General features: G+C 34.4%; 1 protein-coding gene across 1 annotated transcript; it reads right to left on the reverse strand.

Annotated features, from left to right (window-relative positions):
• Window positions 1–1,255: 1,255 nt before the first annotated feature.
• LOC136070475 (uncharacterized) lies at window positions 1,256–1,966 on the reverse strand. The gene has a single exon (XM_065780473.1). The coding sequence runs from the start codon at window positions 1,964–1,966 to the stop codon at window positions 1,256–1,258; it is 711 nt and encodes a 236-aa protein (XP_065636545.1).
• Window positions 1,967–14,097: the final 12,131 nt, after the last annotated feature.

The following is a 14,097-nucleotide window of genomic DNA, read 5'->3' on the forward strand; positions in this document are numbered from 1 at the left end:
ACACGCGCTGGCCCCTTAAGGGTAGTAGGGAAGGCTCTACACATGATCTCGTCTGGAACTCCTTGGAGATGCATTGTTGTCTTGAAAGTAGCGATATGATCAAAGGGATCACGTGTTCCATCATACGAGTCCAGAGAAGGCATTTTAAACTTAGGCGGCAGGGGATGCCCATTGATGGAAGCAGAAAAGGGGAGTCTGTTCGGTGGACCAAATCCTCTATAGGATTTGCCCTTCTCATGTTCTCCTTCATCTCATCCATAACTTTCTCATCTGATCCATTTCCTTCTCCAGATGTGGCACCCTTCGCGAAGTGGTGCCTCTTGATTGAATCTCGGGCTCAGGATTTTCTCGACTCTGAGACTGTCCCTCAACTTGTCCTTCTCGTCGGTGCCTTTCTATCTCCCTAGTCAATTCTTGGTTTTGGCGGGTCAATTCCGCCATCGCGGCCGCCATGGACTGTATGTGTTGGATGGAAGGCGTCTGCGTGGCAGGCGCTGATTGGTGATTTCGCTGGGGATGGCTTGAAGCATCTCTGCTTCCCTGATGGCCTGGGCTTGTAGCCCTCGACCTAGTCCGAACCATTCAACCTTTTTTCTCAGAAAGTTCAATTGCAAAACAATTCACATCCCCACAGACGGCGCCAAACTGATAGTGGATAAAATCAGTTTGGTTGAACACTTCGGCTTCGATGGGCTACAACGTTTGCAAAGGCCTGAAAAAGAAGAAAAGAATCAAAGGAATGACCGGGGTGGACCGGTCAATATCCTCCGATGGTTAAGTTAGTGCCTTCCCTCCTAGAAATCTAACTGTAATGTAAGGATCTCAGAATATCGTACCTTTACATAATTCAGACCGGTCCTTATATAGGGTACTTTAGGGCAGTTATTTGGTTCAATAACTTCCCCCAGATTTGTGGAATCCGGATGTAACTTCTTTAACGGTCATAACCGCTGCTAGAAGTTACATACTTGGGAGAAATTGACGGGATAAGCACCGGTTGATGAACCATTTCAAAACCTGCTAAGTATCGTGTGGTCGTCCATGTGCAATGCTTATGGACGACCCTTTGTCATGCTGTTATCTGGTCGTCCATGAGACTCATCCGTGGACGACCCTTTTGGCTTGATTACGGGATCTACCCAATTGGTCTACCTCTCAGGGAAGAGAGGTCTGGACGAATAGGAGATGGCCTAGTTGTTTGGCAAACTGCATGTCATGGACGACCCAACTGGACGAATAGGAGATGGCTTTTTCACTACCCCATCAGTTGCCCATGGTCTTTATGGAAGCGACAATACTTATTTCTATTGCGCTTATTAGGATCTCCTTTCATCTTCTCCGGCCACTTCAAAGAAGGATCATCCTTGATTTGCATAAGGACTTGCTCGAGCGGCATGTTAAGTGGTGTATACTGTTGACTTCGTGCTAAAGGGCCAGCCTTTTTGTCTCGATCTTTCTTGTCTTCCATTCGTCCCTTCTTAGGACGAGGACCTTGTTCCGAATGGCGTGTTGGATTGGCCTTTATTTTCTCAACTCTCTTCCTCTTCTCTGCTATGATAGCATCCTCTGCATTTATAAAATTTTGGGCTGAATGGACGAGTTCAGCCATGGTTTGGGGCTCCTGCTCATATAACTTGTGGATGAACAAGTCAGAATGAACCCTATTATGGAAAGCAGCCAAAAGGAGCTTATCATCCATCTCATCCATAGCCAAGGCTTCCCTGTTGAATCGTGTGATGAAGGAGCGAAAACTTTCATTCTCTCCCTGCTCTGTGGTTAGCAAGCTGGACGAAGAACGCTTGTGCCTCTGTCCTTCGATAAAATTGTTGACAAATAACTTGCTTAACTCTTCAAAGGACGTTATTATGTTCGGAGGTATTTTGCTAAACCATACTTGTACGGGTCCTTTGAGAGTAGTAAGGAAAGCTCTGCACATTATTTCATCCGGAACCCCTTGGAGATGCATGGTAGTTTAAAGTGGCAATATGATCAAAAGGATCCCTTGTTCCATCATATGAATCTAAGGAAGGCATCTTGAACTTGGGCGGCAAGGGGTGAGCATTGATGGAAGCCACAAAGGGGGAATCAGTCCTATGGACCAAATCTTCTACAGGATTCGTCTTCCTCATATTCTCCTTCATCTCATCCATAACTCTTCTCATTTGGTCCATTTCTCTTTCCAAATGAGGCACCCTCTGAGAAGCGGTACCCCTTGACTGGCTTTCAGGCTTAACATTCCTTCCATCTTCTTAACTATGGGCATGTCCTTCATTGTTCCACTTGTGATGCTGCCCCCTTAAATTAAGTTCTCTGACCAACTCCTGGTTCTGACGGGTTAACTCTGCCATAGCAGTGGCCTTGGATTGCACGTGTTGAACAGAAGATGGTTGCATGGTAGGTATCGATTGACAGTCGCGATGAGGATTATTGGAAGCGTCCTGACTCTGTTGAGGGCTTGGACTAGTAGCCTTTGATCTTGTCCAAACCATTTCAACCCTTTGTCGGAGAAAGAAATCGCAGAATTTTAACGATGAAATTCAAAACACAGAAACTCACGCAAAAATTCTTTCCCACAGACGGCGCCAACTAATGAATCTAAGGAAATCAGTAGGCTGAAAATCTCCGAGTGTTGATCTTGAAGGCTGAGTCTTGGAAAATCAAACAGAATTAGAAAAGACCGATGGAGGCCGGCCTAAAATCCTCCGATGGTAAAGTCAATGAAAAGACAAAACTGAAAGGAAATATTTTCCAAGTTCTTATTTTTTTAGAGAATGTTTTTCATACCTCTGTTCTTCACACACGAATGTTTATATAGTGTCCGTGAAACGGTTACTCATTTGACAATCGTTCCTGTTGTTGAGGAATTCAGGAAATTATAAGATAACTTCCATAACTGCCATGGAAGTTACCTGATCAGAACTTGTGCTCAACGGTTAGTGAAGGGTTTGGTTCGTAACGACGCAACCCATCCTTGGCTTTTGAAAGAGATTAAGTCAACAAGAGTCAGCAACCTCGTCTGCCCATTACTAAGGACGGACAAGCTTCGCTACAAGGATTAACAGAAAAGGGGGGACGAGTATAAGAGGGACGAGCGTAAGAGCCCTTCATCCTCTTCTTTGCATTTTGTCATGGACAGCTCATATGGACAAATAAACTTGACACATTTTCTTTACACCATCACTTTAGTCTACTGTTTGCTCTAATTCTTTCAACATTGATACTTAGCATTTGGCAAGTTCCAAGGATATTATATTTTTATTGAATTATGTTATTTTATTTTTGTTAAACTATGTTATTTTGAATTTGGGTTAAAGTGTATGCACTTCTTTTGGAATGTAAAGAACTTATTCTAGATGAATGTTATATTTTTGTTGAACTATATTATTTTGAATGTGGGTTGAAGACTTGAAGTATATTCACTGCTTTTGGGATGTAAAAAAAAATTATTTCTAGATGGATGCCATATTTAATATTATGTAGGTTGAAATGGGTTGTATTACATTCATGTCAACCCAACACGATTCGTTTATTAAGCGTGTTAAATGGGTTGGGTCAGGTCAACCCACCTTATTAACAGGTCGGGTTAGGGTTGAAGGATCATAACACGATTATTAAATGAGTCGGGTTAGGGTTGAGTCATTTAGTCAAATACCCCTACCTAGACATGAAACGAACCTGACAAGCTAACCCGAATTGAAACCCTTAGTATTATGCTTGGTTTAAGTCCACATAAATTAATTATTCTATTTTATTTGGTTTATATATATATATATATATATTATTATTAGTATTATACCCGTGCGATGCACGGCTTAATAAAAAATATTTTGATAATATAATTAAATTTAATAACAAATAAAATGAAAAAATAATTAATTCAAAATTTAAGATTAAAAAATAAATTGTACTTGTACACTTAAAAGATAAATAAAAATATAATACTCTAACTTAATGTAAAATTCTAACTTACTAATAAATAAATATAACACCCTAACTTAAAGTTATGTTTGTAATTGTATTGTTTTTTAGCCTTTAAGAACACATAGATTTTTTATTTTTCATAAAAAAACACAGATATTAATATTACACATGAAAAAAATAATGAATTCAATAATTGAAACGGTTGAAAACAAAATTAAGCCAAAACCTCAATTCATTAATGAAAAAATATCCAAATTTTTGAACTTAAATAAATAAAATAAAATAAAAAGAAGAAGAAGAAGAAGTTAAGTAAAGATAGACTTACATAGAAATTTGGACGGATGGATTCTCTCGTATCCAATTTCATGTTTGACCACAAATTTTGCTAGCTTTTAATTAAAGAATATAGATTACATGGAACAAAGCACCAAACAAAAACCATAACAAATTAAATCCATTATAAAATATTGATGTCAACAACAAATAATCATGTAATAAGAAATTAAAAAATACAAATATATTGCTTGCAATATTGACTTTTAAAAAAAACACTAAAATATGTGATCAAACATAGAATTTCAGCCTATCTATAAAACTTGTTGATAAAAATCATATTATATACATAATAAAAAGGTAATAAATACACAAAATCTATTCAATTTGAAAGGAATAAATAATTGTAAAGTACGTAGTAGAAATAATGAAATACCAAAAAACTATGTGTATGTATAGTGGAAATTTTAGGATGTGAAGAAGATGATATGAATAAAAAAATAAAAAAGTAGTTTAGGTGAAACTCAAATACTTTTTTTTTTTTTTTTAACTTTATTATTAGGAAAAAGATGACATAAAATGCAAATTTATCCACCCAAAAAAAAAAAAAAAAAATGTAGGAAAAAAATGTAAGTTCTATCTTTTTTTTTTCTTTCTACGTTTTTTAAAGAAACGTAGGAAAAAAATGCAAATTTGATCTTTTTTTTTCTTTTACGTTTATTTATTTATTTATTTTTATTTTATTTAAATTCTATCCTTATGTAATTCTATTATATTGATTTTAGGCTCTGTTGATACATTTTAGATAGACGCAACTATTATAGTTGTAAATCAAATATTACTTTATTTTATTACTTGATTTGTCATATTTATCCAAAAAAAAAATGTATATATCTATTCTTAAAATCTAAAAATTTATTAAAATTTCTACATTTTGGTGAAGTCATATGGCGAAAAAACACTAAAAAAGTGTGATCAAACATAGAATTTCAGTCTATTTATCAAACTAGTTGATAAAAATCATATTCTATGTAATAAAAAGGCAACAATACACACAATCTATTCAATTTGATGAAAGGAAAAAAAAAAAATTACCTGCAAGGTTGTAGGTGGGGCGAAGAGGAGAAAGGAAGAATGTAGCAAATAATTGTAAAATATGTAGTAGAAATAATAAAACACCAAAAAACTGTGTATATATAATGAAAATTTTAGGTTGTGAAGAAGATGATATGAACAAAAAAAAGTAGTTTAAGTGAAACTCAAATACTTTTATTTTTTTATTTTATTATTAGGAAAAAGATGACATAAGATGTAAATTTATCCAAAAAAAAAAAAAACGTAGGAAAAAAAATGCAAGTTCTATCTTCTTCTTTTTTCTTTTTTTTTTTCTTTTTTTTTTTTTTCTTTTACGCTTTTTAAAGAAACGTAGGAAAAAAAAATGCAAATTCAATCTTTTTTTTCTTTTACGTTTTTTTCTCTCTTTTTTATTTAAATTCTATCCTTAGGTAATTCTATTATATTGATTTTAGGTTTGTTGATAACATTTTAGATAGATGCAACTGTTATAGTTGTAAATTAAATACTACTTTATTTCATTATTTGATTTGTTATATTTATCCAAAAAATACGTATATATCTATTCTTAAAATCTAAAAATTTATTAAAATTTTTGCAATTTGGTGAAGTCACTTGGCGCAACCACGGCATTTAAGTCGAACTTTTATTTATATATATATATATATATATATTATTTTTTTTTTTTGATAAACAAACTTTTATTATATATAATATGATATGATATGATATATATATTTTGATGGATCATAATTTATAATATGATAATTAATACAAACAGCATCGTAATGAAATTTCGCAAACAAAGGATTGCGAAATTTCCCAATAGTCACAAGATTATATTAGTTTATTATTACATGATGAGACTAAAAGTAGATGTGCATTAACCTCTTTATTGCGATTTCTTATACGACTTTCACCAAAAGATTTTTATTTTTATTTTTTATTTTAGAATATTAAGTATTGTAACATACATACAAAAAGAGGGATTTTCATCAAGATTGGTTTATCGGACACGTAGATAAAGTAACCACCCAAGATTCCAATGTGACGCATCAACATATCTCTACTGTTTGTTATAAAAAAAAAAACATATCTCTACTGCAATTTCTCTAATGACTCTCACCAACCACAAAAATCTTCTCTGGATATAGCAAATTTCCTGATTTCAGCATTGGAAAAATTGCATTCCATACAAAAATCAATCTAATGCTACTTAAGAAAACAATCATAGAATCCTACTACTTTTTTACCTGCTGAATATCATAAAATGCTACTTATTAAAAAAGATACTCCCGTTGTTCATCACTGAATTGAATATGCAATAACGTAGCTTGATACATCAAATTAATATAATATGAGTAGAACGCTAAAAAAGAGACACCTCCAAAAATTTGTCAAATCAATCAAAAGGAAGCTAAGATTCCAATTACACAACTGATACTTGACTCTAGGATTATTTATTTAATCCCAGATTTAATTTCTCCAATATTTTACAATAACTTCAAATTGTATGATCATATCTATTTTAAGGAGAAAAAGAGAAGAAAAAAACTCCAAATTCATATGCAGTTTCAACTAACTTTTAGGTTTATGACCCAAAACTGCAGTAGACAATAGACTGAAATGTGTAATGGGTATGTTTGGTTCGTAGGAAAATATGGAGGATGGAATGAAGTTTTCCCTTGTTTGTTATGGAAAACTCATAAATTTCCTGCTCTTCCGGTTCTCTACCACCCACTTTTTCATTCTCTTTGCCAAACTGACCCATAAGGACTAGATATGTAAGGTTTAGAGCACTAGCTTTGGGGGTGTAAAAAAACCCCACAGTTATTATTTTAGCAACCAAAACTAAGAAATAGAGCTCCATCTAAGTATAGGAATCGAAAATCTTTTAGCATCTGTGAACAGTCAGGTTGTGTATATCCAACCTGACTGTTCACGGTTGTAAACGTAAATATAAATATTTTATTTTCTCTCTCATACTTTAATCTCTCTCCTTTTCTCTCACACTCAGACTCCCTCTCTCCTCTTCTCTCATGCTCTATCTTGTCCTTCTTTGGCTCCGATTTCCTCTCAATAGGCTCCGATTCAGAAATCCTCTCCATGGCACACCATATTCAGATTTCCTCTCAATGGCACACCAGATTTCCTCTCCATAAAATTTTTCAACCTCACGCTTGCCTTGACGTCTCAAACAATGCTTGATCTTTCACAAACCCCACGGGGGGTGTGGTGGATTTTAATCGGCGACAAACAGTGGGTTTTGGTGGTGGGTTGGGTGTTTGAGATTTTTTTGTTGATGTGGTTGGGTGGTGGGTTTGTGGACTTTCGTTTTGGGCTTGGATGAAATCGGATCGACGGTGACATTGACTCGGCGTTTTTCAGTGGACTTTTGTGGGTTTGCCGCCGTGGGCCTTGGATTTGCTCGCCGTGGGTTTGGGTTTTGCTTGCCGTGGGTCTAGTGCTCACCGTGAGTTTTTTTTTTTTTTTTGGTGCTGATTTTTGCTTAGTCATGATCTTCCACAAACCCCACAATAGTGGGGTGGGTTTTGACGTGGGTTAGGCAAAATGTGGGTTTTGGTGGTTGTTCACGGTGGTGGGGCGGGTTTTGACGAGGGATAGGGAAAATGTGGGTTATGGTGGTTGTTGATGTTTGTGGTGGATGGTGACGGTGAGTACTTTTTTGTGGTGGTGAGTTGCAGTGATGGTGGGGGGTTGAGTTTTGATGGTTGTGGTTTGGATTTTTAGTGGTAGTGGTGGCAATTATTTTTGGGTAATATTGGTGGTGACAATTTTTTTGGAGGTAATTTTGGTGGTGACAAATTGGTGTTGGTGACTGAGTTTTGGAAGAGAAGAGATAGAAACATAATTTTGTATATTATGTGTAATTTATATTATTTTAATGAGTTGTATATAAAAATAGAAACTAAAATGTTGGATGAATTGTAAAATAAAATGGTAAAATAAATAAAGTAAGTTTTGAGATTATAAAATTTAACTTTTTTGGCATTCTAATGCTAATGCTCTAAAATCCACATGTTATTAACTCCAAGTCTAGAAATTGAAATGTTAAGTAAATTGTAAAATGAAATGATAAAATAAATAAAGAAAATTTTGAGATTATAAAATTTAATTTTTTTGGCATTTCGAATGCTAATGCTCTAAAATCCACATGCTATATTAACTCCAAGTCTCCAAACCACACAATCAGATTTTGAGACAAGATGATATTATTGGTGGCACTTTCCAACTTGCATCGTGTGTAAAGTGTAGACAACTTCATCATTAGCAGATACCCAAGAAAATAGGAAAATTCAGCGTGTTTCAGAAACATGCATCTTCTCCCTCACAAGGGGGTAGACCCTATATATTCAGCATGTTTCGGAAGCATGCATCCTCCCCCTCACAAATGGGTGGACCTCACATGTGTAGGGTCTACTCCTTTGTGAGGGGAATGATGCATGTTTCGGAAACATGCAATATATTCTCACAAGAAAAGAGAGGTGCAGGTGGGCAATCACACAAATGCAAATGCAAATGCACATGCATGCCCATGTGTGCGCGCGCAGAGAGAGAGAGAGAGAGAGAGAGAGAGAGAGAGAGAGAGAGATTTAATATTTGTTCAATAGCTTCCTCTCCCTCACAAGGGGGTGGACCCCACACATTCAACATGTTTCGAAAACATGCAATACCTTCTCACAAGAAAAGAGAGGTATGAGTGGGCAATCACACAAATGCAAATGCACATGCACACCTATGCGCATGCGCACAAAGAGAGAGAGAGAGAGAGAGAGAGAGAGAGAGAGAGAGAGAGAGAGAGAGAGAGAGAGAGAGAGAGTTTAGTATTTATTCAATAGCTTCCTCCTCCTCACAAAGGGGTAGACCCCACCATTCAACATGTTTCGGAAACATGCAATACCTTCTCACAAGAAAAGAGAGGTGCGGGTGGGCAATCACACAAATGCAAATGCACAACCACGCCCATGTGCGCGCGCATAAAGAGAGAGAGAGAGAGAGAGAGAGAGAGAGAGAGAGAGAGAGAGAAAGAGAAGTTTAATATTTGTTCAATAGCTTCCTCCCCCTTACAAGGGAGTGGACCCCACACATTCAGCATGTTTCGGAAACATGCATCCTCCCCCTCACAAGAAAAGAGAGGTGCGGGTGGGCAATCACACAAATGCAAATGCACATGCACACCCATGCACGCGCAGAGAGAGAGAGAGAGAGAGAAGTTTAATATTTGTTCAATAACAATCATAAGTTCTGCAGAACTTGTTTCCAGGCCTCCAAACGGAACGAAATCAGAATTCAAACTTAGAGGGGTAGAAGTTCTTTGTTCAAAAATTTTTAAAAATTGAAATATCACTACTAGAGGTTGACAACAATGCATTATTAATATTTATTTTTCAATTATTTGTATTTTTTATTTTGAAAAAAAAAAATTCACAAATGACAATTTATAATCAAGAGTTTTGTAAATTGTGATTTATAACTATGTTTTTTGTTGGCTTTAATTCTGTATTAAATTTGANTTTGATGTAAGGATTATGTGAAAATGAGGATTTCACGACTGGCTTGCGAGTACCAACTTGCGAAATAGGCCACGCAAGAAGCACATGTTGGAATTTGAAAAGTCTTTGACAAGTTGGATTTCACAAGTCATTCGCAACTCAGACCAAGTCACGAGTGAAATATTCAAACATTGTAAAGTACACTAATTGCTATTTTCTTCTTTCTTGATCAAAGTAACATCCCCATCATTTTCATTAATAAAGAAATGAAATTACAATATTTGAATATTGAACTACGTGATTTTGATTTTCGTAAATAGTACGCTACAATGTCTAATCAAGAAGTAAATAGCAAGAATAGAAAAGCAAGTCAACGGAATTGTATCGTACCATGAGCAATAAGGCTTATAAGTCTTAACCCAACGTAACAATAAGTCAATAACAAAGAAAAAGTCTTTTGCTAGGAAACTTGGGAGGCTAGCTAGACACAAAATATTTGGTCGCAATTTGCTATTCACAGTCAAATGACACGGAGTTATGATTGAGTGGGAGGTTTATGTGCAATAAAAGAACCATTTTTCTACAAAATATTAAAAGCAGTTTATTAGGGACGGGACCAAGATTCAAACTTAGGGGGTAAAAGTTCTTTGTTCAAAGATTTTTAAAAATTGAAATATCAACACTAGAGGTTGACAATAATGCATTATTAGCATTAATTTTTTAATTATTTGTATTTTTTATTTTGAGAAAAAAAACACAAATGACAATTTATAATTAAGAGTTTTGTAAGTCAATTGGAATGTCCTAATATTTTCAAGATCTAACCAAGATTAGTCCGATTCTTTATTCTATCAACATTATAAATTAAAAAACAAAAATTATGTACTCTTTTCACATAATTCTATAACTAATAACTTCATAATGCTATATATATAGTTAAAATATTCTTATAAAAAATACAAAAAATATAATTAAAAGTTCAAATCTATGTCAAGCATTATATTAATAAAACAGCTAAAATAATGGTTAATAATATCATGCATTAATATTCAGCATAAAAATGGGTAAGACAATTATTGGTGTCTTGGTAAGGTTGAGAAGTTTTCCTTTCAAAAATTGCAAGTTTGAAAAAATAGTAAAACAAAAAATTAAAAGAAATCTATTAAACAATCACATAATAATTGACGGTAACTTTGAGTTTTTAACTAAGTAAATAATAAAATTTTTCCCGTCATTACATTAATTTGGTTAAGTCACAAAATTTATTACCAATAGACTAATCTCACACATGCTTTGATGGCAGTTTATGTAAGACACAAAACAATAGATTGTTGTTGTTTAACACATGTATTACCATTTATGCATGCATGCTAAGTGTGTTCCAAAGTTAACAAAACATTAAAAAAAAATTCTACCATTCAAAAAATAGATAAATTTTTTCCACTGGTTGAGTTAAAGACATCAACTGATCCAAGTTGTTGGTGATTAACTGGTGTGTGGATGGAGTGATCAACAATATAAGAGTTGTCTCTGTGTCTATGAGGTGGAGTCATTTGAGAGAGGCATAGAGCTCTCAAATGAGAGGGAGAAATTAGGTAAAAGTTATTGGGTTTTTGTGATTTGTTCTAGGATTTGTAATTGATTTGATGTTATTGTTTTTGCTTAAACCAGATTTATGATTTGTCCAAAGATTTTCTATTATCTGGATATGTGTTTTTTTTTTTTTTTTTTTAAAAAAGATTTTTCTTGTTATCTATTTTTGAGATTTTCGGGTCATCTTGTCAATTTTTTGGGGGAGGGGGGCCAGGTATATAAAATTTAGACCTTAATATAAATTTTTTGTGTAAATATATATACTATAAGATTTTTTTTTCAAAGGCTGGGGGGCCATGGCCCCCTTCAACCCTAAGGCAGTTCTGTCCCTACCTTCAAATATCATCTCGTTTAGAGTAGCATGAATTTGCCCATTTTAACTAGGGGAAAGAAAAATTCAAGCCTAGTCTAGTGGAGATGTAGCACATATTTATCGTTGGGAAATATAAGATTTATTTATTTAGTTATTTGCTTGAGTTGGGCAATATAAGACTAACAAACAAAAGCAATGACATGAATATATAATAAAATTGCTTACTCAAGCAGGATCCTTTTCAGTTTGGCTTAATTTTTTGAGTAGCAAATTCTTTTTTAAATCTAATGATTTAAATTAAGATAAACATGGACCCTTCAAAGAAAACCACAAGCTAGTAATATAGAAGCCGCCCCCCCCACCCCCCTTTTTTTTTTCCTGAAATGATGGAGATTTGAGCATCTCAGTATAACTGTTAAGACATATGTGTTTCACATGTTAGGAACATATGTCACTATTTTATGTAATTAGCTAATCCTTTGAAAAAACGCACTTTACTTGTAATTGGATAGATCTAGAATGTGTTTGATAATTCAACAACCTTGTTTCAAGTTCAAGTGTTAAAGCCATGCAAGTCTGTTCAAGAACCATATCAAAAAGTGCTGTTCATTAAAACTCGACAGCTAGCATCTATCGAGGTTTAAAAAGCTGTTGAAGCTCGTGGCTCGACAGCTAGCTCGATAGATGACTATCTATCAAGGTTTATGAAACTCAGAATTTTTGGTTTGTTTTTCATTCAATCCGTGAATGTATGTTTGGAATTTATTTTCTCACAACCCTAAACATATATAAGGATTATTTTAAGGCCCGTTGATGGTGACACAAGTTGCATAAGAGCAAATTTCACAAGTGTGAAGAAGAGTGTGACCGGAAATCTGTTTTGCCCTAGTTCTTGAAGAAGCTGCTGTGTTTGTACATCGTAGGGTTTTATGACCAAGCAACTTCATGATCTGAAGAACTTTGCAGCCAACAACCTTCTCTAGTTGGTGATTGAAGTCACATACTGGGATCCGTGCAATCGGTTAGTCATGTACTGGGAGCCGTGCATTGAAAGGAAAGATTGTCACTACAGAACAAGTCCAATTGGGTATTGGGGTAAGGGTTCAACTGTAGGTTGGTATAAAGTACTAAGATTCCTTTATTTGTTATTTCTTTAATTTAATAATAGTGGATTCTCGGGAGTGGTGACCTTAAAATCACTCGGTGGAGTTTTTGTCGTGTAAGTTTTTCCCATTCGAAAACAAATCACCATGTCAATTTAATTTTCGCTGCATACTTTAGTTAATTGGTGATTTGTTTGTGCTACCACTACTTTGCATGTTAATTTGATTAATTAATTAATTTATCACAAGAGGTCAATACGTTTTTGGCCTATCAATAACATTAGTATTTCGGGCTACCGGTTCAACTAAGAACCACAAGAAATCATCAAGAGATCATTGGAGTCCTACTTGTGGAATATATTTCAACAATTTACTTTTGTGACTAAGCAAAAAGGAACAACATGTAAATCTAATTATAAACAATAGCACAAATAGATGTGATAAGAAAAAATAATAAATAAATACTGCATATATAAGAAAAAATTTGCAAAATAATTAAAAACTTATAGATCAAACGCGTGAAGTATGAATGATACAGATCAAGCCTTATATTTGACACAATTTCCTTAAAGCAGATTCTGCCCCTCACACAATTTGTGATGCTTTGAGACTCACGGATGTCTGCCTTTTAGGATAAAATGATTTACAACACGGAGAAGAAGCACACAGGGTTCATGCTCTGTGAACTAATTTATGCCTCTTTCTCTCTCTTTGATTTAAATGTTAATGTACAAAATATTTTCTTTGGGAAAGTTTCTCAAAAGTTGTTTTTCATGAATGATGGACTATAAATATATACGTTACTAAACAAATACACTGTTTCAGAAATAACTGTTGTATACAAACTTACTGATTCAAAAAATAAAATATTATTATTATTATTTAGACAAGAGGGCCCAGTCCGCATATGCTTAAAGCCCAACTTAATATCCAACCTGTGAGCATATAAATTCGTATTCTCTATCATTTTCTATGTGGGACTCAAAGATTCTCATAACTTCAATATCATGTTCAAGTGGACACATTAAGAGTTAATTTCTTATTTACTCCGTAATATTGATTTTGCACATTTAACTGTTTAAGACCAATCGAATAAATTATGGTGTGATACACGGGACGGAAACCCGCACAACATGTAGAAATGCTTTAAAACCAAAGGGATAAAGTATGGTGTGATACATGATACGGCTACCCGCACAAGATAAAGAAATGCTAAAATACAGAGTTCTGCATAAGATAAATAAATCTTTCTATGAGCCCAAAAAAAAGAGTACAACTTTTGTTTAAATTAAATAAGAGTTTTATT

Source organism: Quercus suber, unplaced genomic scaffold (genome assembly GCF_002906115.3).
Source record: "Quercus suber isolate HL8 unplaced genomic scaffold, Cork oak 2.0 scaffold_13, whole genome shotgun sequence".
Taxonomy (NCBI): domain Eukaryota; kingdom Viridiplantae; phylum Streptophyta; class Magnoliopsida; order Fagales; family Fagaceae; genus Quercus; species Quercus suber.

Excerpts from the sequence above, each read along its gene's own strand:
- LOC136070475 (XM_065780473.1), bottom strand. The coding sequence starts at position 1,966 with ATGCATCTCCAAGGGGTTCCGGATGAAATAATGTGCAGAGCTTTCCTT.